Genomic DNA, 27,000 nt, shown 5'->3' with positions numbered 1-27,000 from the left:
CCAAGAACACGAGCCCTCTTCTCAAACCCTAGTTGCAATTACCTGCAAGGGAGGGACAGGATGTTGACATTTATCATCCTGTTCCCAGCTACTTATTACTGAGGTTAAGTTCTGAGCAACTATGGCAGAGAGAAGAGAGCTAGCTTCTTCTGCCCAGCCCCCACTCCTGGGATAAATGAGAGCAATGGGGCATTGACTATCTAGCTCCTGGCGCTCAGAGACTAAACCAGAAGCCCTGAGATTACTGCTCCTCCCTACCAAGCAGTCAGCTCTTAAAGTGGTGATGTCCTGGGACTGGCATTGTGGCTCAGTGGGTTAAGCTGCCACCTGCGATGCCAGCATCCATATGAGTACTGTTTCAAGTCCCAGCTGTTCCACTTCCAATCCAGCTCCTGACTAATGCACCTGGGAAAGCAGCAGCAGATGGCTCAGGTACTTGGGTCCCTGACACCCACGTGGGAGACCCTGATGAATCTCCTGGCTCTTGGCTTAGGCCTGGCCCAGCCCCTGCCATTGTGGCCATTTGGAGGAGTGAACCAGTGGATGGAAGAATCTCTCTCTCTCTTCCTCTATATATAATTCTATCAAATAAATAGATAAATTAAAAAAAAAAGTGGTGATGTCGGGCCGGCACTATGGCACAGCAGGTTAAAGCCCCGCTTGCAGCACCAGCATCCCCTATGGGCACTGGTTTGAGTCCTGGCTGCTCCTCTTCCAATCCAGATCGCTGTTAATGTGCTTGGAAAAGCAGTAGAAAGATGGCTCAAGTACTGGGCCCCTGTACCCACATGGGAGACCCAGAAGTTCTTGGCTCCTGGCTTTGGATCAGCTCAACTCTGGCCATTGCAGCCATCTGGGGGTGAATCAGCGGATGGAAGAGCTTTCTCTCTCTCTGCCTCTGCCTCTGACTCTGTGTAACTCTGCCTTTCAAATAATAAAATAAATCTTAAAAATAAAAAATAAAGTGGTGATGTCAGCATTATGCTTCCCATAAGCACCAGAGTGGAAAGAAATAGAATCCTTACCTCAGACACACAATATACAGAAATTAACTCAAAATAGATCAAAGACTTAAATAACTAAAAAATACAAAACTATTAGAAAAATAAGATTAAATATTTATGATGTTGTATTTAGCAATATTTAGATATGACACCAAAACACAAGCAACAAAAGACAAAATGCTTTTCACTTCATCAAAATTTAAAACTTGCCCACATGTGGCACAGTGCTTGTTTGGGTCCCTGCTGCTCCACTTCAGATCCAGCCCCCTGCTAATGCACCTGGGAAAACAGCAGAAGTTGGCCCAAGTGCTCAGGCCCCTGCTACCTCCGTGGTAAATGGAGTTTGTGACTCCTGGCTTCAGCCCAGCCCCAGCCATTGTAGCAACAGAGGAGTGAACAACTTTCTCTCTCTCTCTCCTGTTCTCTGTCATTTGCCTTTCAAATAAATAAATCTTTAAAAAATGTTTTAAAGCTTTTGTGTTGCAGAGGTCACTATCAACAATCTGAGAGGCCAACCCACAGAATGGGAGGAAATATTTGCAAATCATAAATCTGACAATGGACTTCAATCTAGAATATATAAATAACCCTTAGAACTCTGTAAAAAATAAATAACTCAGTTTTTTAAATGGACACAGGATCACCAAGAAAGATAGACCCGCGGCTACCTGGCACATGAAAAGATGGCCAACATCATTAGTCGGCAAGAAAATGCAAATCAAAACCAAGAAGGGGCCACATACGGTTCGAATGCCTGTCCCCTCCAAATTGAAGTGGAAATTGAACTGCACTGTGCCAGTACGAAGAGGAGGCACCTTTGGGAGGTGACCAGGCCTGCACGAGTCTTCAGTCTCATGGTTGGGAGTCGGGGGCAACTTTGGAGCCCCTCTTGCTCTGCCTCCTTCCTTCTGCCTCCCCCGTGTGACGATGGAGAAAGCAGGCCCTTGTGCCAGCACCTTTGTCTGGAACTTCTCAGCCTGTACCACTGGGAGAAAATCAGTTTCTGTTCATTTAAATCACCTAGTCTCACATATCCTGTTACAGCAGTACAGAATGATCTGGGACAGCCACCTTACAACCTCTAGAAAAAAATGTATAATTAAGAAGTCAGATAATAGCAAGTACGAGCAAGGATGTGCAGAAACTGGAATCATAATGTACTGCTGAAAGGAGTATAAAAGTGCAGACTTTTTAAAAAAATTTTTTTTTGACAGGCAGAGTTAAACAGTGAGAGAGAGAGAGACAGAGAGAAAGGTCTTCCTTTTCCACTGGTTCACCCCCCAAGTGGCTGCTGCGGCCTGCGCGCTGCGTCGATCCGAAGCCAGGAGAGCCAGGTGCTTCTCCTGGTCTCCCATGCAGGTGCAGGGCCCAAGGACCAGGGCCATCCTCCACTGCACTCCCGGGCCGCAGCAGAGAGCTGGACCAGAAGAGGAGCAACCGGGACAGAATCCAGCGCCCGGACCGGGACTAGAACCCAGTGTGCAGGCGCCGCAGCCGGAGGATTAGCCTATTGAGCCACGGCGCCGGCCAAAAGTGCAGACATTTTGAAACAGCGTGTGATAGTTACTCAAATGAATAAACCAGATGGCCTCATAACGCCACTCCTAGGTATATACCCAAAGTAAATCAAAGTTGCTATCCACACAAAAATGTTTATAAGAATGTTCATAAAGCAGTATTCATAATAATCAAAATGGGCATAACCCAAGTATCTACCAATTGATGACTCAATAAGCAAAATATAGTATATCCATACAAGAGATTATTATTCATTCACACAAAGGAATGAAGTACTGATACATGCTACAACTTGGACAGACTTTAAAAATGTGAGTATGATCCCATTTATCTAAAGTGTTCAGAATAGGCAAATCTATAGAGACAGAAAATAGATTAGTGCTTGTGAGGGCTGGGGTAGCTAAAGTGTATAGGACTTCTTTCTGAGATGAATAAAATGTTATAAAAATGAATTTAGTGGTGATTGCACACATCTGTGCAACGGATTGAATACTTGAAATGGGAACTGTTTGGTACGTGAATTATATGCTAATAAAGCTTTTTTTTAAAGATTGATTTTTTTATTTGAAAGAAGAGTAACAGAGAGAGGGAGAGACAGAGAGAGAGAGATCTTCTATCTGTGGGTTCACTCCCCAAATGGCTGCAATAGCCAGGACTGAACCAGACCAAAGCCAGGAACCTGGAACTTCATCCAGGTCTGCACATGTGTAGCGGGGGCCCAAGCATGTGGGCCATCTTCTGCTGCTTCCCCAGGCACATTAGCAGGGAGCAGGATCGGGAGTGGAGGGGCTGCGACTTGAACTGGCGCTAATTTGGGATGCTAGCATTGTGGGCGTGGCTAACCTGCTGCACCACAATGCCAGCCCATTATTATTTTTATAAATCTTCAGATTTTTTAAATTAACTCAAAATAGCCATAGATAGAAGAGTAAATACAAACATTATAAAATTTCTAGGAGAAAACAGTAGAAAGTTTTACAACTCTTGAGTTTGATGGTTAGGTTTTATTTATTTATCTTTAAGATTTATTTATTTATTTGAAAGGCAGTTACTGAGAGGCAGAGAGAGAGAGAGAGAGAGAGAGAGAGAGAGAGAGAGAGGTCTTCCACCCACCAGTTCACTCCCCAATTGGCTGCAATGGCCAGAGCTGCGCCGATCCGAAGCCAGGAGCTTCTTCTGGGTCTCCCACATGGGTGCAGGGGTCCAAGGACTTGGGCCATCTTCTACTGCTTTCCCAGGCCATAGCAGAGAGCTGGATGGGAAGTGGAGCAGCAGACTTGAACAGCGCCCATATGGGATGCCGGCACTGCAGTCAGCAGCTTTACCTGCTATGCCACAACGCCGGCCCTGGTGGTTTTAGATATAACCACCACCTAAAGTGTGATCCAAGAAAGCAAAAAACTGGTATGTTGGACTTAGTCAAAATGAAAAATAGAGTGGGGGCCAGTGCTGTGGCACAGTAGGTGAAGCCACCGCCTGCAGTGCTGGCATCCCATATGGGTGCAAGTTTGGGTCCTGGCTGCTCCACTTCCTATCCAGCTCTCTGCTATGACCTGGAAAAGCAATAGAAGATGGCCCAAGTCTGTCGCTCCCCCTCTTCGTGGAGGAACAACACAGGACCCTGCGCTGTTCTTTTGTCTGCTCGGCCCTCCCCGGGTTTGCTGCTGGTTCTTCCCGGGTTGGCTACCATCCCTTCCACCTCCGTGGAAGGGCGGTTCCCCCTGCCACTTTCCCCACTTCCGCGGGGGAGCGGCACACCGCCGGCCGGCTCTCTCGGGGGCTGCACAGGTGTTCCTCTTAGATGTTCCTGGTGCATGTTGTCTCTCTCCTCCTTTATAGTCCTCTTCCACCAATCCCAACTCTGCTACCCACACGCCGAGTATGCTGCTCTCCTCCAATCAGGAGCAGGTCCTACAGTTTATTGGTTGAACTGGAGGCAGCTGTGTAGAAGCTGTTTCCTCCTCTCCCAGCGCCATATTGTGGGAGAGCAGATGCATAGAATAAGTCTTAATTCCAGTAACTTAGTCTAGTCCAGAGTTGCTCCCCACACAAGTCCAGGTCCTTGGGTCCCTGAACCCGTGTGGGAAACCCAGAGCAGGCTCCTGGCTCCTGGCTTCGGATCAGCGCAGCTCCAGTGACCATGTAAACCAGAAAATGGAAGACCTCTCTCTCTCTCTCTCTCTCTCTCTGCCTCTGCCTCTCTATAACTCTGCCTTTCAAATAAATAAATCTTAAAACAAACAAACAAACCTACAATGGACATTTGGCTCAGCAGCCACGTCTCTACTTGGGACACCCACATCCCCTGCTGGAGTGTCTTGTTCTTGTTCAAATTCCAGCTCCTCCATTTCCAATGTAGCTTCCTGCTAATGTGCTCCTTGGGAAGGAGCAAATAATGGCTCAAGTCTCTGGGTTCCTGCCACCCACATGGGAGATCAGTAGAGTGTTCTGGACTCGTGACTTTGGTCCTAGCCCTAGCTTATTGTGGGTATTTGGGGAGTAAATAGTAGATATAAGATCTATGTCTCTGTCTCCCTGACTTTTAAATAAAATGAAAATGAAAAACTTTTAAAAATTATAAACTTCTGCTTAGTGACTCTGTTAAGAGAATGGAAAGGCATGCCACATACTAGGAGTAAATATTTCTAAGACACTATCTTAAAAAGAACTTATAAATAGGATACACAGATAATGCTTAATACTCAGGAACAATCTAATCAAAAAACAGACAAAAGATTTGAACAGACACAGACACATGACCAAAGACAGATACAGATAGCAAATAAGCATGTCAAAGTTGCTTATCATTTAGGTTTAGGGACGTGCAAATCAAAACAATGCAGTATTAGTACACACCTATTACAACAAGAACTCTCCTTCACTGCTGATGGAAATAGTAAGTGGCAGTTTCCTTTTTCGGATTTATTTACTTATTTGAAAGGCAGAGTTACAGGGCAGGGGAAGGGAGTTGTGGGGGAGTGGGGAGAAAGAATCTTCCACCCACTGTTTTACTCCCCAAATGGCTGCAACTTCCAGGGCTGGGCCAGGCTGAAGCGAGAGGCCTGGAACTCCATGCTGGTCTCCCATGTGGATGCAGGAGCCCATGCACTTGGGCCATGGCTCACTGCCTCCCCAGGCGCATTAGCAGGGAGCTGGATTTGAAGTGGGGCAGTGTAAACTTTATTCCTTGTCTTGGAGAATTTATTTTCTCTAGCTCTAAATAACTTTTCCAGAATTACCCCTCCTTCCCCAATAAAAAATTTGTTAAAAGCCATGGACTTCCAGGATATTAAAATTATTATACATTTAAATAAAATTTGATAAAATTTAAATAAATTTTCTATAAATTTTAATAAATTTAAAATAAATTTTTAAGTTTTGCAGCTTAGTGGGTTAAGCCTCCGCCCTCAGCACTGGCATTCCATATGGGTACCGGTTCAAGTCCCAACTGTTCCACTTCCTATCTAGTTCCCTGCTGGATAGGCCTGGGAAAACAGCAGAAGATGGCCCAAATGCTTGAGCCCCTGCACTCATTGTGAGCTGGATGAAGCTCCTGGCTCCTGGCTTTGGCCTTGCTCAGCCTCAGCCACTATGGCCATTTCAGGAGGAATCAGTGGATGGAAGCTCTCTCTAACTCTGCCTTTCGAATAAATAAAATAAATTTTTAAAAAATTGTTTTTAGAAATTGGATAAAGATGTTTGCTTTCCTAACCCTAAAAAAACTTACATGCTGTGAAGCCAGGGAAAACACTACTCTCTGGGTACACTTTTGAAGCCTACAAACGATTCTGATGATAATGGAAAAAAATGCAAAAATCTGTTATGTATAATCACACTGAAAATGAATCACACCTACACATCTTTTAAATGGTGAATTATACTGAAATGCTACTTACTAGCTAATTCACATTTAACTCAATCTTTAAAAAAGTACACTTATTTATTTATTTGAAAGTGTTAAGAGAGAGAGGGAGAGACAGATCTTCCATCAGCTGGTTCACTTCCCAGATGAGCACAACAGCCAGCACTTGGCCAGGCTGAAGCCAGGAGCCACGAGCTTCTAGGTCTCCCTCGTGGGTGGCAGGGACCCAAGTGCTTGAGCCATCCTCCAGTGCTTCTCCCAGGACTTCAGCAAGGAGGTGGATCAGAAGTGGAGCAGCCGGGTCATGAACCAGTGCGCATATGGGATGCTGGCACTGCAGGTGGTTACTTAACCCACCATGCAACAATGCCAGCCTCCTCGAATTTTTTATTCTATATATCTTTTACCAGGCATATTTGCCATTTTTGCTATGGTAACAAACAACTCTAAACTCTCAGTGGATTCCACCACCGTGTAGCCTGTGGTTCTGGTCTGACTCCCTGCCTTCCCGTTGCCAGGCCCAGGCTGCAGCAGCAGTTCCAGGCTGGGACACAGTGGCTCTGCAGAGGGCGGAAGTGAGAGCTACTGAGGTGCAGGAGGCCCCTGAAGCCCCTGCGCAGATGCTGGACACCTGTTCCACCTGCTCATACCCCTTTGGCCTACACATGGCCTTCACCAACCCCAAAATCACTGAGTGGGGACAGAATACTCCAGGAGTTCAGGGCACAGGCAGGTATGCACAGGTCTCTCACAAGGGAGATTTAAAAGCTGCGAACATTACACTCTTCTACATCCAGGGTAATTTGCTTCAACTACTCTTACAGCAATCTGATCACCTCTCTCCTTCATCCTCATTCTGCCATTTGGAGGACTTGTCATAAATTGTAAAAGTTCTTTCTATAACTCTCCAAAGAAACATCCTTCTAAAAGTTCAGATTAAAGTGTTAAATGGCTTAATTCCAAATATTAAAATTCTAATTTTCTTATTTTTTCTGTGAAATAGTTGTGCCATGTGTCAAAAAACAACAACAAAGTACACTGTGCCCCTTCTACAATCCCTGGGTTTACAGTGCAGAAGAAAGAAGAATATAGTTTTGGGAACCATACAAAAGCATTTTTAAAAAAAGATTTATTTATTTATTTATTTGAAAGGCAGAGTTAGAAAGAGGCAGAGGCAGAGTGAGAGAGGTCTTCTATTGCCTGGTTCACTCCCCAAATGGGTGCAACCGCCAGAGCTAGGCCAATCTGAAGGCAGGAAAGCCTGGAGCTTCTTCTGGGTTTCCCATGTGGGTGCAGGGCCCAAGCACTTGGGCCATTCTCCACTGCCTTCCCGCGCCACAGCAGAGAGCTGGATGAGCAGTGGAGAGTGGAGCAGCCAGGACTCGAACCAGTGCCCATATGGGATGCCAGCACTGTAGGTTGAGGCCTTACCCACTACACCACAGTGCCCCCTCCAAAAAGCATTTTTTGCTGAACACTGAAGACACTAATGTATTTTTAGAAATGAAACAATTAGAGCTCCTTGGCCTTTCTGACCCACACACTGAATCCTAGGCCCTGGTCTATTAAAATGCCATTATTCCTTCAGTTCTAATGACAACTTGGATTTTAAGATGTATCATTGATAAAGCAGCTTTACAGGAATAAAATGAAATCCTGATGTACACATTCATCCACTGTAAAGTGCATCTGATTTCAGAAATGTTAAAGTAGAAAGACAGTGGCCAGCGCTGTGGTATAGCAGGTAAAGCCACCGCCTGCAACGCTGGCATCCCATATACGTGCTGGTTTGCATCCCTGATGTTCCACTTCCTCCTATCTAGCTCCCTGCTAATGGCCTGGGAACACACTGGAGGATAGCCCAAGTGCGCGGGTCCCTGTCATCCACATGGGAGACCCAAATGAAGCTCCTGGCTCCTGGCTTCAGCCTGGCCCAGTTATGGCCATTGCGCCATCTGGGGGAGTGCGCCAGTGAATGGAAGATCACTCTCTCCCTCTCTCTGTAACTCTTTCAAATAAATAATTAAATCTCTAACATAGAAAGATGATAAATTATATGGCTAAGAAAGGCAAAAGAAAACTCTTGTTTATTGAATGCCAGGCACTGTGAGGTGTTGTGCAGCTATCTGCTAAATCCATTTTCATTATTCAGTCCACACACACTCTATGTGCCTGTGAAAACAGTCGTCTGGGATATCATCCATGTCTGAGAAAGGATATTCGCTCGTGTCTAGGCACGGTCACGTTGGTAAAGTGAGGACAAGCACTCAGCATCAGACACAGTCTGGTTTACAATCCTGGCTTTGCCACTTAACTAGCTGCATGACCTAGTGAAATTTACTTAACCTCACTACCTGCTTCCAAAGTCAGGAGCCCAGAACTCCATCTGCGCCTCCCATCTGGGAGACAGGAACTCAAGTACTTGGGTCATCTTCTACTGATTTCCCAGGTGTATTAGCAGGAAGGTGGATAGGAGCATAGGCAGGACACAAAACAGCACTCCTATATGGGTTGCCAACATCACAAGTGCAGCTTAACCCACCACACTATGATGCTGGCCTCCAAAGCATAATGTCTGATGTTGTACAACTAGTTAGTGCATGGGGAAGCCACAAACACAGCTACACCTTGGAAATGCAAGTTCTTAGCATTTGCAATATACATTGATGCTGCTGAATGAATTAATGAATACTAATAATTCTTTCAACTGTTTCGAAAGTCTGAAGAGATAGGAGCAGTTTTGAGGCTTTTATCCCCATCTCCACTTTCAAGGCCCTCTTTTTCTCTCCTGAAGTGTATTTTTTAAAAAAGGAAAAAAGATGTCCCAGTTATGACAATCAGGTCAGGTGTACATATATTAACTCTAGATTGTACTGACTAGTAACCACGATATGCTTGTATTAAGAGAATTGTAATAGGAGTTTATTTCACCGTGGAATTGCTATCGATCAATTCAACTTCAAATATATTTACTCAGGTACACTAATAGAAACACCAGGTTGTAAACAGATTTGGCCAAGTCTGTCTCTGTGGCAGATACTATAGAATGGCTCACTTGACATTCACTCCCAATCATCTCCTCTTATTTACAGCCATCACTATCGAAGGATAGAGTGCAGAACACTCACCTTCTCAGATTCCTCTGCAGCTAAGGGAGTCTTTGGCACTGTTCTGACCAGTGACATGTGGACGAATTTCCCTAGGAAGGGTTTCCCAGATAAGAAATGCAGAATATTTTTTACTGGGGCACTAAGTCCTATTTTTCTATTTAGAGGATGTGCTTTTTAATGCATACATGTCTGAAGTTGCTTGGAAGACAAATCTATTTGAGAGTTAAGAACCACCTCTACATGGACAATCCTGGGAGTTAGATTCTAGTAAGACAGCTTTGTCTCCCCTTTAAGTACATGACAGAAGGGATGAGAGGAAGAAAAACCTGTCACCTCTTAGAAGTCCAAGTTAAACAGCTATGGGTTTTGATGCAACACAATTTGATAATCTTGGTCCTAAAATTAACTCCACTAGGGTATAATGTCAAAAAGTAGCTGGTGAACAAATATTCTCTTCCACAAATGGTTCTGGCACAACTATATATCCACATGCAAAGGAATAAAATTGGACCCCCATGCCCTCATCCCTAACCTGATCATAACTAAAATCATAGGGGTAGCATCGTGGTGCAGAGGGTTACGCCACCATCTGCAACACGAGCAACCCTTGTGAGCACTTCTTTGAGTCCTGGATGCTTCACTTATGACCCAGTTACCTGTTAATGTGCCTGGGAAAGAAGTGGAAGATGGCCCATATAGTGGGAGACCTGGATGGACTTCTGGGCTCTTGGCTTTGGCCTGGCCCAGCCCCAGCCAGGGAAGTGAACTAAAAGATGAAAGATGTCTCTCTTGGTCTGTGACTCTTCTTTTCAAATAAAAAATGCCTTTAAAAAACAAAAATAAAAAAATAAAAAAACAAAATCTTTAGATTTGGCAATGGATTCTTAAATATAAAATTGAAAGCAAATGCAACAAAATAAACAATAAGTTGGATCTCATCAACATTTAAAATCTATCAAAGTGTATCATCAGGGAAGTGAAAAAACCTACAGAATGTGGAGAAATATATGCAAATCATGTTCTTTATTCTGGCACCCAGAATAAAGAACTCTTAAAACTTAACAACAAAAATACAACCCTATTAAAAAATGGGCAAAGGACTTAAATAGACATTTCTCCAAAAATAGACACATAAACGGTCAATAATCTCATGAAAAGGAGTTCAATATAATGTATTAGGCAATAGAGAAATGCAAATAAAAACCAGAATGAGGTACCACTTCACACTCACCAGGATGGATATCACTTTTTTAAAATCGAAAGTATTTGTGGGGCTGGCGCTGTGGCACAGTGGGCAAAGCCTCTGCCTGCAGTGCTGGCATCCCATATGGGCGCTGGTTTTGAGTCCCGGATGTTCCACTTCCAGTCCAGCTCTCTGCTGTGGCCTGGGAAAGCACTGGAAGATGGCCCAAGCCCTTGGGCCCCTGCACCCGCATAAGAGACCTGGAAGAAGCTCCTGGCTTTGGATCAGCACAGCTCCAGCCGTTGAGGCCAACTGGGGAGTGAACCAGCAGATGGAAGACCGCCCCCACCCCCCGCCTCTCCTTCTGTGTGTAACTCTTGAATTGCAAATAAATAAATAAATCTTAAAAAAAAAAGTAGGGTTCGTGAGGGTGTGGGTAAATTGGAATCCTAATGATTACTGGTGGGAATGTAAGATGGATCAGCTGTGGAAAGTCTGGCAGTTTCTTAAAAAGTTAAACACAGAATTACCTCATGACCCACCACTTCCAAACTGAAAACTGGTACTCACACACATGAACACATCTTTATAGGAGCACCATTCATAATAACCAAAAGATGGAAATGGCATTCGGAGCCCTCAACAGAAGAATGAATGAACAATCTGTGGCATATACAATGCAATGTTACTCAGTCATTAGAAGATATGAGGTATTGACACACGCTACAATACAAATGAACTGTAAAAACATTGTACCAAGTAAAAGAAGCCAAACACTACATGGTCTAGTTCTGGAGCCAGAGGTAGTGACTGCATACACTGTGACTGTCATAAATGCTATTGTTCACTTTCAAATGGTTAATTTTGGAGGCCAGTGTTGTGGTGTGACAGGTTAAACTGCTCTCTGTGATGCCAGCATCCCACTTGGGTGCCAATTCAAGTCCCCACTGCTGCGCTTCTGATCCAGCTCCCTGCTAACCCACCTGGGGAGGCAGCAGATGGCAGCCCAAATGCTTGGGCCTCTGCATCCACATGGAAGACCTGGATGAAGCTCCAAGGTTTGGCCTGGCCCAGCTCTGGCATTGCGGCCATTTGGGGAGTAAGCCAGTGGATCGAAGATCTCTGTCTCTCCTTCTAACTCTTTCATAATTTTTAAAAACAAAATTAACTTTATGCTATGGGGATTTCAACTCAATTAAAAAAAAAAGGTAGCTTATTTCCTAGGCCAAAATGTAATCAGTAGAGATCACTACTGTGGTGGTTTCTTTTCTTTTCTTTTTCTTTTTTGACAGGCAGAGTTAGACAGTGAGAGACAGAGAGAAAGGTCTTCCTTCCATTGGTTCACCCCCTCAAATGGCCACTATGGCTGACGCACTGCGCTGATCCGAAGCCAGGAGCCAGGTGCTTCCTCCTGGTCTCCCATGCAGGTGCAGGGCCCAAGGACCTGGGCCATCCTCCACTGCCTTCCCAGGTGCTGTGGTGGTTTCTGGAAAGCTTTTATTCTCATTAGGATTTTAAATGGTGTAAAATAAGAACAAAATGAAACCTCTGTTCTTCAGCATTCGTGGAGAAATATCCAGCTAGCTTTCTTGTTTCTTCTTATTTGCCTTAAACATTTCTCCCAGTGTTCAATACTTACTACTCAAGAGGGACAGAAAAGTGGATAGAAAAATGCAGAAGAGTTATAATCTGGTTAACTGTGAACATGTCTGCTCTATCCATTATTGAAATGTGGATATGCCACCAAAAATAAATCAGTAAATGGGATTATGAGATTCACAGGAACCTTAGTTTCATCTATTCATGCAATTTTATTACAGCTCAGCAAGCATTAAAAAACAAACAAAACAATCGTGTTACCAGACTATAGGCATTTTTCTCCAAATTCCAATGTCAAGCCTAAGTAATATATAGAAGTTCTAAGTGCTTGGTCCTCAGTTTGCAGTCCCCTCTTCCCTATGTGTATTGGTTTCCCAGAAATGTTGTAACAAAGAACCACAAATGTGAGGGCTTAAGGAAACAGAAACTTATTCTCTCACAGTTCTGGAGCCTGGAAGTCTGAGATCAGGGTGTGAGCAGGGTCATGGTCATGCCCCCTCTAAAGGCTCTATGCAAGAGTCCTTTACCTCCCTCAGCTTCTGCTGGTCCCAGGTGGTGCTCGCCCTAGGCAAGCACAACTCAAGCTGCTGCCTCCATCTTCACAAGGCATTGTTCACAGTTGTCTTGGTGTCTTCTCTTCCTACAAGGACAGTAGTCACTGGATGTAGGGCCCATCCTAAGTCCAGAATGATTTCACTTCATGAGCCTTACCAATTACAACTGCAAAGACCCTATTTCTTTTATTTATTTCTTTAAAGTATTTAAAAGCAATATTTATTAGTCAGAGACCTCCAGCAAGAGTGAATATAGGGGACTTCACGAGAGGCAAAATCCAAAGGGGCCGGTGGTAGTGGGGTTTATAAGCACAATTTTGGAGGAAAAAAACACTTGACAATCAGATTGACAGTGGGGATAAAACCCAACAAAAGACCTGATTTGCAATCTTTTACCATGTCTGGCTTGTTCAAGATAAAATATAGGCTGGCGCCTTGGCTCACTCGGCTAATCCTCCGCCTGCGGTGCCGGCACACCAGGTTCTAGTCCCAGTTGGGGCGCCGATTCTACCCTGGTTGCTCCTCTTCCAGTCCAGCTCTCTGCTGTGGCCCAGGAAGGCAGTGCAGGATGGCCCAAGTGCTTGGGCCCTGCACCCACATGGGAGACCAGGAGGAAGCACCTGGCTCCTGGCTTCGGATTGGCGCAGCGCTGGCTGCAGCGGCCATTAGGGGAGTGAACCAACGGAGGGAAAACCTTCTCTAACTCTGCCTGGAAAAACATTAAAAAAAAATAAATAAAAACAAGATAAAACAGAAGGGTGAGATACCTAATTTGTTTTACAGTAACTGGGAGCCAGCAGGGTAAGGTCACTACTCCCTTACTATTCTCATGGTAAGACGAGAAGCCTAAGGAAGCAGGGCAGGCACTTTTGACCTTGCTAAAGGTAACTTTCAGGGAAAGCAAGCATTTTCCACCCTAAATTCCACTGGGGCCAACCTATGAACTAGGAACCCATCTGACTCCTCCTCACCTTTCCTCACCCAGAAGAATGGACCCTAACTGGTCTGGGGACTGGATGACGGCCACTCTGGCTGCTTTATACTGAAAAGGTGCATCCTTGGGAAAGGCAGTCAAGACAGACTTCCAGCAGGAGGCGGCCTCTCGAGGGAGACAGTGCCAGCTTGCAGAAGCTGCTTGCAGCCAAGGTTTCATGTGCATGGCCATCTAGAATTTCACTGTTTCAATGGTTACATTTCTTTTTAAGATTTATTTATTTATTTATTTATTTGAAAGGCAGTTACAAGAGGCAGAGGCAGAGGCAGATAGAGAGGTCTTCCATCTGCTGGTTCACTTCCCAGTTGGCTGCAACAGCCGGAGTTGTGCTGATACGAAGCCAGGAGCCAGGAGCTTCTTCTGGGTCTCCCACACGAGTGCAGGGGCCCTGTCGCTCCCCCTCTTCGTGGAGGAGCAACACTAAGCCCTGCCTAGGCTTCATATCCGAGTCACGGCACCATTATGTCGCTCCCCCTCTTCGTGGAGGAGCAACACTAAGCCCTGCCTAGGCTTCATATCCGAGTCACGGCACCATTATGTCGCTCCCCCTCTTCGTGGAGGAGCAACACAGGACCCTGCGCTGTTCTTTCGTCTGCTCGGCCCTCCCCGGGTTTGCTGCTAGTTCTTCCCGGGTTGGCTACTATCCCTTCCACCTCCGTGGAAGGGCAGTTCCCCCTGGCCGCATTCCCCACTTCCGCAGGGGAGCGGCACACCGCCGGCCGGGTCTCTCGGGGGCTGCACGGGTGTTCCTTCAGCTAGATGTTCCCCATAGATGTTCTCTGGTGCATGCCGTCTCTCTCCTCCTTTATAGTCCTCCTCCGCCAATCCCAACTCGGCTGAGTACGCTGCTCTCCAATCAGGAGCAAGTCCTACAGTTAATTGGTTGAACTGGAGGCAGCTGTGCGGAAGCTGTTTACTTCTCTCCCAGCGCCATATTGTGGGAGAGCAGATGCATAGAATAAGTCCTAATTCGAGTAACTTAGTCTAGTCCGGATTGCTCCCCACAGATCCCCCTTTCTTTTTATTTTTTAGCGTTGATACGCGCCTGTCTTCGGTGTCCCGCGGCACACACTCTGCTCTACTTGCTAGCGTTGCCACAGGCTCTTACAAGTCCTATCAATCAGGAAAACCGAATCCGGGTCCTCTCTTCGCCATTGTGAGGAGGTTTTTAGGCGCTGATGCGTGCCTGTGTTCGGTGCCCTGCAGCGCATGCTCTACTCTGCTAGAACTGCCTGCAGGTGTTTACAAAACCTATCAGGCAAACCGAATCCAAGCCTTCTCATTGCCTTTTTGTGGGGGAGACTTATTAGTGTTGGTTCGTGCCTATCTTCGGTGACCTGCAGCTCATACTCTGGTCGAGCTTTGCTGGCGCTTACCGCCTTAAATCAGGCAGACCGAATCCAAGCCTTCTAATTGGCATGTTGAGGGGAGGCCTTATTTTTCTCTATTTCTCTATCTCCGGGCATTCCTACCTCTCCCATTTCACTTCTATCTTCCAGCATTCCCATTTCTCTCACTTTACTTCTAAAACTTCTGTTTCTCTTATCCCCGCGGCTTCCCGGCGCCTCGCCCTGCCGGCAGCTTCACGGCTCCGCGCAGCTTCCCGGCGCCTCGCCCCGCCAGCGGGCTCCGCCCCGAGGCTGCTTCTCCGCGCCTCGCCGGCTCTGAGCCGCTTCAGCCCGCGCCTCATCTGCGCGGCTTCCCGGCTTTGCGCGGCTTGGCTCCGCGCTCCGCGGTCTCCACGCCTAACCCTTTCGCGTCTGAACCACGGCCTACGCCAGCGTTCCCTATCTATTCACGCCCCGTGCTCTCTCTGCACGCGGCGGCTTCCGCGAGTAACACAGCGTAGCTTGCGTCTCCGCCACTAGGATTCAATCTAAGTTCCCCGGGCTAGCCTGGCGAATTCAACCCAGCGTACGTCTCCGCCCCACGATTTGGCTTCCCGTCCTTTGCTCCCCGGGCTAATCAGACGGATCCCAATCTGGCTTGCGTCTCAGCTTCTGGTTTTAACTTTTCGCCCCCTATTCCCGGGCTAACTTGAGAATCCCAAAGTGGCTTTCGTTTCCGCCTTGGCCTGCCCCCCGCGGCTTCAATTTCCCTAACATTTTTCTCTACCCGGTATGTTTCCCCAAGCTTTCCTCCAACGATATTCCTCCCTCATTTCTCCTGGCCTCTCCCCACAGTCCGCGTCCGAGTCTGTTTGTTCTAGCTTTCACTTTCGCTTTCGACCTTAGAGATTTCTCCCAGCTTCCCCCCGTAGTCCGTATCCGAGTCTATGCCTAGGCTTTCAATAGCTTCTTCCGGCTCCTTTTTCGTCCGGCTTTTCCCTAGGCTGTTTGCTAGTCTCTCCGATATTTTCCCAATTCTTCCCGTTTCTTCCCTCCTAAGTTTCATATCCGTCCTAGGTTTCCTATCCGAGTCACGGCACCATTATGTCGCTCCCCCTCTTCGTGGAGGAGCAACACTAAGCCCTGCCTAGGCTTCATATCCGAGTCACGGCACCATTATGTCGCTCCCCCTCTTCGTGGAGGAGCAACACTAAGCCCTGCCTAGGCTTCATATCCGAGTCACGGCACCATTATGTCGCTCCCCCTCTTCGTGGAGGAGCAACACAGGACCCTGCGCTGTTCTTTCGTCTGCTCGGCCCTCCCCGGGTTTGCTGCTAGTTCTTCCCGGGTTGGCTACTATCCCTTCCACCTCCGTGGAAGGGCAGTTCCCCCTGGCCGCATTCCCCACTTCCGCAGGGGAGCGGCACACCGCCGGCCGGGTCTCTCGGGGGCTGCACGGGTGTTCCTTCAGCTAGATGTTCCCCATAGATGTTCTCTGGTGCATGCCGTCTCTCTCCTCCTTTATAGTCCTCCTCCGCCAATCCCAACTCGGCTGAGTACGCTGCTCTCCAATCAGGAGCAAGTCCTACAGTTAATTGGTTGAACTGGAGGCAGCTGTGCGGAAGCTGTTTACTTCTCTCCCAGCGCCATATTGTGGGAGAGCAGATGCATAGAATAAGTCCTAATTCGAGTAACTTAGTCTAGTCCGGATTGCTCCCCACAGGCCCAAGGACTTGGGCCATCTTCTACTGCTTTCCCAGGCCATAGCAGATACTTCGATTGAAATTGGAGCAGCCAGGACAGGAACCAGTGCCCATATGGGACATGGGCACCGCAGTCCGGTGCTTTAACCTGCTGCATCACAGCGCTGGCCCCTCCATGGTTATATTTTGACATTCCAGGTACACATTAATTCGGGAGGAACATGCCACAGCACTACATAAACAACACAATTTCTCTTTTAAACACAGTAAGGTTTAAAAAAAAAAAAAAACTTAAGTTCAAATTTAGCTTGATAGAAGTTTGAGAAATTTCGCTGGGGAAATTTTTCTTTTTAAACTTTTAATCTTCAAAAGGAAAACTAAATCAAACCAAAACAATTCCTAAAATTGAGCCCTCCCTTTATTTATTAAAACTGATGTAAATAAACAAGAAAAATACCTTTTGACAAAAACAAAGCATGACAAAGTAGTACTTTTTTATTTATAATTTATTATCTACAGAAATAACTTCAGGCTTTCTCAATGTCAATGACAAATCATAAAACCTCTCCTAGAAATCAGGAACCTTGAAATTTCTAGGTTTTACCAAGAAAAACTTTCTTAAAAATCTCTAAGTCACTTTTTTAAACATTTACAGTCAATTTTCTAAATTTGGAAGGTGAAACTTTATAATAATCTTCAAAATGTAAAATTTGTTATATGGTCCAATATCAACTACTTCAAATATCTTAAGATGCAAATAATTTCAAATCCTAAATGATAAATACTGTACTTACTGTTCCAGTAATTTTATAAACAAATTACCAAATTTTTAAGACAATGTTGGTTGTCTGCATGTTTTTCAAGCTGTAAGAATAAATGTTCTTATATATTTGTTAAAATATATATGTTATATTTTAACACCCAGGCATTCTTTCCATGTACCAAGATTATATGTGAAAAAGGAGAAACTATTTTTTAATTTTTGATATAAAACAGTAAATATGAACCCAATATATAGAAATCTAAAGTTAAGACAATTCCTTTGGCAGAAAACACTAATTATAAATGGGTCTTAAATACAACCCAAAAGATCATGGCAAGGAATAAAAAATAATCTTGCACTTCTTATCGAGATCAATAAAGTATCAGATCAATACAGAGTATTTTTCATACTATCAACAATGTGAAACACAAAATTCCTTACATATGGCAAAAACAAAATTATTTTTAAGAGGAAGAAAAATCTTTGCATATACAAAACCTCACAAATAAATGCCAATATACACTATTTATATAAATGTCATGTTTTATTATTCCAAAAGTTAGGTTAGTTGAACTTAATTGACACTGATCCCAATTTAGTGGGTATGCAGTATTTATTATTCTGACTCAAAGATTTATAATGAATTAAACTTTCACAATTCAGACCACAATTATACATTAAATATTTACAGTAAACATTATAATAACTTTATTAAATATAGCTTGGGAGAAAAGATATACAATTTTCCATTTAGGCAAACATTAACTATTATCAAGAGCAGCTTTGGGTGTTTTATATTTATATATATGTTTAAAAAGAAGATTTTTTTCTTCCAAAAAAGTAAGGTGCCATTTAAAAAGTTTTGTTAACTGTGTAACTGAATTCACCTGAAAGGAAAACACTGGTTGAAAAACACAACATGAGACACTAAAGGCTGAAGCTTCCTTTCAGTTACTAGTATCTAAAATAACACGATGACAGAAATTAGGTTTTCAAATAACACATGTTTTTCCCTTTAAACATGGACCAAGTATTACACTTAGTATTCTATTCAATGGTAAAGTTTCTGAAAAAGGAGTGTATTTTCAATCAAACTGCTATAAACACATGAATGACAAAACTTCCAGAACTGCCTTCAAATGTATTCTTAGTAGAAATATTAAGTACTTTCTTAAAAAAACAAAATATAGAAATTTTGCTTCCAAGAGAAGTTGCAATTTTCCAAAACTAAACTTAATGTCCATTCTCTAAATATCATGTATCCATAAACATGTTTGCATTTCCTGACTTGTGTCATATGAAAAGTTGGTAGATGATGAAGTGATGTGCAAATTTTTGAGAGAGAACAGGGCCAGTGTCGTGGCACAGCAGTTACAATACCACCTGCAATGATGGCATTCCTTATGGGCAATGGCTACCCCACTTCAGATCCAGCTCCCTGCTAATGTACCTGGGAAGGCAATGGAAGATGGCCCAAAGTACCATTTGGAAAACCTGCATGGAATTCCTGGCTCCTGGCTTCAGCATGGCCCAGCTCTGGCTCTTGCAGTCGTTTGGAGAATGAACCAGCAAATGGAAGATCGCTCTGTCATCCTCTCTGAAAACTCTCTGCTTTTCAAATAAATAAAAGGAATCTTTTTTTTTTTTAATGAGAGAAAATAATCTCTATGCATTATCACTAACTCCTACAGTATGTGGAATCTATTCGTACTATAAATGAATTTAAGGCGTGATCTTCAAAAAACTGCCTCACTCCACCGCCTTCTAGCAATCCATCACCTGCTACTACTCCAAAAGCTCAGAATTACTTCTGAAAGGATTGGACAATTTTTTCAATAGCTTGGAATGTTGGCAGATTAGCAATGTTACTTGATTTGCTTCTTTAAAGAAATAACATGTCAATATAATCACACTCATCATGCGTGGTATATATCACACCAAATTATTAGGAACGTTTCGTGGCTCAAAGTCACATATAATCCCGGAGGAAAGGCAGCATCTGTGCACACCACACTGCAGGAAGGAAAACAAACGGACCACATCGTCATTAGAGAACAGCCAGAGTCACCTGAAGAGGTCATCAGTAGCAACTCTAAATACCAGGGATGCTTGTAGAGAAGGAAATGCGTTCCCCCAGCGACCGGAAACGTGGGGAGGGGCATTCCTTAGCCACCGTCAGCATAACTGGGGGCTGGCTAAGTGCTGGATCCCGCATCTGCATTTACAGAAAACATTTTTGTTGCTTCCAAATAGCTCTTGCTTCTGTAGACAATTATATGCTAATTATTACTCAACACAGCAATGAGAACAAAACTGACAGTACCACAAACACAACTGCAATTTAAGGAGCCAAAAGGAACTATGTTGGCAAGCTAAACTATTACACAAAAAGATGTTCATCTTTTAAAATCATAGTAAGTGAAACAAATATGCAGACAAAAAGTATTTAAAGGCCTTCAATGCCCTTATAATGACATTTTAGGGAGAAACGGTGGTTTCTTAAAATATGGCTACACTCCTCTCTCATACTGTTTAGTGTCATAAAGCTACTTATTGGGTAACCAGACTTATGTGAAGATTTGAAAGTAAGACAAAACTAACTGGAAGAATCTTTAACCTGCCTCTGGTCAAACGACTGACTTAAAAAAAGATCGACTTCAAACAAACTGGACTGAAAAAAATCTTTTATGGCCTTGTAATGAAGATAAGCCTTGTGCTTTATTTACTCATGGTCTTTCTAAGTTGAGAGGAAGTTTTCTTTCAGTGTTTTCAGGTCAGAATCACAAAGGTTATGAGTTACACACTTATGAAGGCTTTGTGAAAATGCTTGGTTTGTTTCTAAAGGAGAGGCTGCTGATGGTAATTTGTTTGCTGCTGTGCAACTGAATGAGCTGGGGCCGCCACAGGAAAGGCCGCCAGCTGTGGCAAGCTGGAGGTAGCGTTCTGGTAGGATGACATATCCACAGACATCCCCATTTGCTGGGTGTACGCAGCTGAGCCAGGAGCTGATTGAAGGTTAGAGTTCTGGTTCATATAGGTAGGATTGGAAGCAGTGTCTTGTCCAGTGCTACAAACAAAATTTTGAAAAGAAAACCATATTTATTTTGCATTATCCAGTTTACTGTAGGAGATCAATCATGACAAAAATGCCTTTTGAAGAGAAGAATATTTGGAAAGAAACAAAGTATATGATTATAATGACTCATATTTGACTCGCATTCTCCAAAGTCTCTCACCAAAAATATTTAAACATCCTTCGAGGAGACATCAACTGTTACTGACTGGTCCGTAAGGCCCAACTCAGGTTGCACTTCAGCCCATACTCTCTCCTTCCAGCCTGGCAAAGGAAATCCACCTCTTCCTCTCTCAGACTCTTCAAGTTTTCCTTTCATAAGGAATTTTCCTTCTCAAACAGAGAACAGTGTAATCTGCGAGAAACCCTCCCCAAAACTACTCTCGGGATAGCCCTGAACAATGGTTTATTTACTAACACATACCACCCCCCCCCCCCAACCACCACCACACACACACACAGCTGAAAAGTCACAGCAAACTGCAGGACTTCTATTTATTTGTTCCTTTAACTCACTGTAGCACTTAATCTCTCTCTCCCCTTTTTTTTTTAAAGATTTATTTATTTATTTGAAAGTCAGAGTTACCCAGAGAGAGGAGAGGCAGAGAGAAAGAGAGAGAGAGAAGTCTTCCAACCGATGGCTTGCTCCCCAATTGGCCGCAACGGCCAGAGCTGCGCTGATCCAAAGCCAGGAGCCAGGAGCTTCCTCCAAGTCTCCCACGTGGGTGCAGGGACCCAAGGATTTGGGCCATCCTCCACTGCTTTCCCAGGCCACAGCAAAGAGCTGGATTAGAAGTGCAGCAGCCAGGTCTCGAACCAGTGCCCATATGGATGCCGGCGCTTCACACCAGGGCGTTAACCCGCTGTGCCACAGCACCGGCCCCAGTACCTAATCTCTTAAAACCTATATAATTTTTAAGTATACCAAGAGGATAAGTCTCTGCCTGTGGCATTGGCATCCCATGTGGGCACTAGTTCTTGTCCTCGGCTGTTCCTCTTGCAATTCAGTGCTCTGCTTATGGCCTGGGAAAGCAGTAGAAGATGGCCCAAGTCCTTGGGCCCCTGCACCCACAAGGGAGACCCAGAAGAAGCTCCTGGCTCCTGCCTTTGGATTGGCACAGCTCCTGCTTTTATAGCTATTTTGGGAGTGAACCAGAGGATGGAAAGCCTTTCTCTCTGTCTCTCCCTCTCTCTCACATAAATAAATAAAATCTTTTTAAAAAATAAAAAAAATGTATACCAAATACACTACTTTTAACACAGAAGACTGACTTTGACAGTACACTAGTCTTTCTCTCCATAATTCCTAGTATTACGCAGGATAATATTTTATATTTTAATTTAATTAAATGTCCATGTAAACAGGTTTATTAAGTTTTCAGGAAATGTTTACAATTCCTACTCAAGGAATAAGAGTGGAAAGGGGCCTTAAAGATCATTTATACATAACTATACTGAATGAACATTTTGTATAGTTAAGCAGAAAGATAGTAAAAGATTTAAACTGATTCTCATAAAATCTAATCTTAGTATAAAAAAATTAAACCACAGCTCAAAAATACTCCCTTTTACGAGTCAAAGTAACATCAGTTTTCTAATGCAGATAAAGATGCCTGAGGTTACTTCCCTAGGCTGATTACATGGCTTGGGCTCCCATGAAGGACAGTTGGTTTGATTTTGTCCCAAGGACCCAGACTGTAAACCTGAGTTTGGATAACCATTTCTCTACCTTCATCTTAAAAGTAAAAGACAGTACGACTACTATAAAGAGAAAGGTCTACATACTCATTCTGAAAGTCTATGAAAAATTAACATTTAGTTACAAAATTAACACAATTCCCAAGAACTTACCTTAAATACGGAGTTTGAGCAGTCTGTGTTGCTACTGAGGAATTCACATTTGGAGGCAGAGATCGCAAGGAACTGATCTGATCTGGTCCTAGGCTGTAGCTGTGGGCAGCAGTCACCTGGTGAATGCTCTGATCCATGTAGTTTCCTCCATGTGGCTGAACCGGATATGCCTATTAACCAAAACAAAAAGTCGACTCCCAAATGTCTGTAACAACGTATTTAAAACTCTGAAAGAAAATGTAGTTCTTTGGGAAGCAATCTGATTCCACCAAACTATCCAGTCTAGAACTGAAAGTGGAGACCTTCCAAATCATTGCGTCCAATCTAGGGAAAATTTTTTTTTAAGATTTATTTATGGGGACATCACTGTGGCGTAGCATGTAAAGCCAGTGCCTGTGGTGCTGGTATTACATTTGGGCACTGGTTTCAGTACCAGCTGCTCCACTTCTGATCCAGCTCTCTGGTAATGTACCTTGGAAAGCAGTGGAGGATGGCCCAAATGTTTGGGCCCCTGCACCCAGGTGGGAGACCTGGAAGAAACTCTTGACTCCTGGCTTCGGCCTGGCCCAGCTCCAGCCATTATGGTCATCTGGGGAGTGAACCAGCAGATGGAAGATCTCTCTGTTCCTCCCTCTCTCTGTAACTCTTAAAAATAAGAAAAATTTGTTTATTTATTTGAAAGGCATCTGCTAGTTCACTTCCCAAATGCCTGCAACAGCCGGAGTCAGTCCAAAGCCAAGATCCAGGAGCTTCTTCTGGGTCTCCCATGTGGGTGCAAGGGCTCAAGGACATGGGGCTTCCTCCACTGCTTTCCCAGGCCCTTAGCAGGTAGCTGAATCAGAAGTAGAGCAGCTGGGACTGGAACTGGTGCCCATACGTGATGCCAGCATCACACTTGGCAGCTGTATCCAGTATTCCACAACGCCAGCCCCAGATCTAGAGAAACTTATGATTTGCTTGGTTGCTCATTTATGTTGCAGGGGTGACAAAGGAAAAGAAGGGGGCTGCTGTACTCTGTACTCTTATATAAGCAGTGAGTGAGAATCTATCCAGGTTGCCTATTACTTAGTAACGTGTCTTGCTACAAAGCCATTGAAAACTATATACACCCTTGAAGGGAAGCCCATCACTTCAAGTAGCCATGATAATACCAAACTGCTTCCTAAGAATGGAACTTAGGAGGAAAACAATGAAGAAGAAAAAGCAGTGTCTGTATTATTTCCTGCCTATAAGACAAATAAGAGAAAAGTAAAGAAGAGTTGTAGGAAAGAAGCTACATCCTCAGCAAAAAGCAAAAACTGTCTAAGTCTCTGCATATTTGTATGTGCCCTACTTGGTTCTCAGGTAAGTTCTTCAGTTCCTTAAGGGCAGAGTCTACTATCTGCCTACTATACATAGCATTGAAAACAATGAACATATTTAATAAAGATCATATAGTAACAATCATGGCTCCACTTTTAAATTAAGATATTTTTAAAGCAAAGATCACTCATATGAAAATTTAGAATTCCAGAAATGCCGAAGAAACCATCTTGAGTGCAATCACATTACTTCCTCAGCAGACATGTAAAAACCCACCGACAAGAGTAAGCTTGCAGCCACAGGAGCTGGTTTAGAGGTCCAGAGGGGTCTTTACAGTTACAACTAACCATGTACTTCCCCAATTGCTTCTACTAGAGGTTATTTTTTTTTTTTCCCCAAATCAGAATAGGAACTTCTGAATATTTCAAATGCTCCTACAGGTGAAGAGTATACATAGGTTATGTAAAAAGGCAAACAGAAAGTTAGCTTTTAAAAGAAAGGTTGTGCCTGGCAAAACAGACTGTAAATATATTACAACTAAATACAAAACTCTTGCAAAGCAACAAATAACCCTTCACAGACACACAAAGAAGCAAGCATGTAGTTCGATCATACAATGCGGTGCAGATATTTCTACTTTGCTCCATTTTCACAGCAGGAGCAAACAACTCTTCGAAAACAAAAGTAATAGCAAATAAGATCCAGCTGTCTTTTGCACCCAGAAATCTTTCTACTCTCATATGTAATTTTCAGAAAGTTCAGGGCATGGCATATTTGATAAATGCATCTTGTCTGATGTGACAGTTACCATAGTAACTATTCTTTTTTTACTTAGCAATTATGTAGTGTTAAGTCATGTAACTTATGCACCCACATTCTACTTTTTCTCCTTGGTATCTCCTTCAAATACTCCTTTAAATATCAGTTTTCAGATATTAATATGAATTTTGCTTATCCAAGCTCATTTTGAATCCAATCAGTACTGGCTAAAAAACCTGAAAAAGGCTTCAGAATGGCAATATTGACAAATGTTAAGTATCCATGTCAGCTGGCAAGCACAAAAATGGTATAAAGTAATGGAAAAAGATATTTATGTGTGGTTTATGGAAACTGTACTTCACTGGCCTGCTCCTTATGCATGAATTTTTAACAGTTTAAGTCCTGCAACTAAGAGGGAATATAAAGCATGTTAAAAATATTCATTAAGTAAACTTTTAATAATCATGTAAGTCAAAAAATCTGATAAAAACTTTTGAAGAAATATTAATTCTTCTTGGTGAGCAACAGGAAGAGCACCACTGCCTCATTCAGAGGATTTTTAAAAATTTTTTATTTATGTGAAAAGCAGAGACAAACACATACAGAATGAGAGGGAGGAAGGGAGAGAGGGGGAGAGACAGAGCTCTCATCCACCAATTTACTCCCCAAATGCCCACAATGGCCCCTAGGCTGGGGCCAAAACTGTGAGCCAGAAAACCCAATCCAGGTCTCCCAATTGGGAACCCACCTACCGGAGCCGTCACTGCTGCTGCCTAGGGTCTGCATTAGCAGGAAGCTAGGGTCAGAAACTGAATCCAGGCAGTCTGATACAGGATGCAGGCATCATAACTGTCATCCGCCCCTTCACACAAAGGACTCTGGATACACTAAGACTGTCCTAAATCAAAGGACTAAGTTGCTACTTAGGATACCTGCATCCCAGACCAGAGTGCTGGTTTGAGTGCCAGCTATCTGCTTCCAATCCTGGGTGGCAGCAGATGATGGTTCAAGTGCCTGGGACCCCTGCTACACATGTGGGAGACCTAGATGGAGTTCTGGGGTCTGGGCTTCAGCCTGGCTCAGCGCTGGCTGTTGTGGGGATTTGGGAAGTGAACTAGCAGAAGGAAGATGCCTCTCTCTCTCTCTCTCTCTCTGTCACTCTGCCTTTCAAGCAGGTGAAAATAAATACACATATAAAAAATTTTTTTAAAGAGACAACTAAAATTATTTGTGGGACAGACATTGGTCTAGCAGTTAAGACAATGAATGGAAAGCTGTGTCCCCTATTGATGTGACTCATTTGAGTTCTGTCTCCTCCAATTCTGATCCCACTTCTTGCTAATGTGCATCTTGGGAGACAACAGATGATGGGTCAACAACTTGGGTCCCTGGCACCACATGGAAAATCACAATTGAGTTCTTTGCTCCTGGGTCCAGCCTGACCCATCACTGGTTGTTGGTATTTAGGGAGTAAAGCAGCAGATGAAAGAACTCTCTCTGCCTTTCAAATAGAGTGAAAACAGGTTTCCCATGTGGGTGCAGGGGCTCAAGGACTTGGGCCATCTTCTAGTGCTTTCCCAGGCCAGAGCACAGAGTTGGATCGAAAATGGAGCAGCCGGGTCTCGAACCGGCGCCCATATGGGATACCGGCACTGCAGGTGGCAGCTTTACCACTATGCCATAATGCCGTCCCCTGTTTTATAAACTTTCATCTGAAAAATGTTCTCAAAACATATGCTCACCTGCATTGGGACTGCAGCTGACGTAGGTGGGTAATGTGCTGGAGGATGGAGCTTTGAGTAGACTGAATACAGTGGTGCTTCATTCACCAATCTGTTATACAGTTCCAGAGCTTCCAACACTTTCACATTCAATTCAGACAACTCGGAATGTTTCCTAATAGAAAAGAAAAGCATCTTAATACTCTTCTAGTTTTTAGGCATGCATTTAAAAATGAATTATTTTTTAAGTTTAGCACACTTTCTATTTATATTTTAAAACGTTCTTTTATACACAATGAAAGAATACTAAGAAAAATTGGGGGATGGTGGAATTATTTAATTCTTCTAACAGCAAGGTTGATATGACCTCATAATATTAAGAAAAAGTCCTTTCCACACCTCAAAAATCAATTCATACTTTCTGTGCTAGATGAATTTAATTTAACATTTTACAGGTTTCTGTGGAACACACAATTATAAAGAAAAATAGTTTCTTAATTTAAGTAAGAGTCCAAACTTTAATTATAAGCCTCAGTAAAACAAAAGTGCTCAGACAAGGCCCAGGACCTCTGTGAAAGACAGTATGATGAAATAAAAAGCACACTTATAAGCAGAACACATACACATTTTCATTTCATTTATGTCCATGAAAGAATCTAGTGAAAAAATTTAAATA

The 27,000-nt window shown here is 43.6% G+C and overlaps 1 protein-coding gene across 2 annotated transcripts in view; it reads right to left on the bottom strand.

Moving 5' to 3' along the window:
• Window positions 1-17,343: 17,343 nt before the first annotated feature.
• Window positions 17,344-27,000, bottom strand: part of STAM2 (signal transducing adaptor molecule 2) — a 62,863-nt gene continuing 53,206 nt past the window's right edge. For both annotated transcript variants that reach the window (XM_051848617.3, XM_051848618.3), the window contains exons 12-14: window positions 26,346-26,499; window positions 22,543-22,712; window positions 17,344-20,685 (exon numbers count right to left, since the gene is read on the bottom strand). In XM_051848617.3, coding sequence (XP_051704577.3) covers window positions 20,457-20,685; window positions 22,543-22,712; window positions 26,346-26,499 — 553 coding nt within the window. In that variant the 3' untranslated portion in view covers window positions 17,344-20,456. The remainder of the gene's footprint in view (window positions 20,686-22,542; window positions 22,713-26,345; window positions 26,500-27,000) is intronic.

This window comes from Oryctolagus cuniculus, chromosome 3, assembly GCF_051225735.1.
Source record: "Oryctolagus cuniculus isolate XC-2025 breed Fujian yellow rabbit chromosome 3, ASM5122573v1, whole genome shotgun sequence".
NCBI lineage: Eukaryota > Metazoa > Chordata > Mammalia > Lagomorpha > Leporidae > Oryctolagus > Oryctolagus cuniculus.
This window is presented reverse-complemented; position numbering and strand designations above follow the sequence as displayed.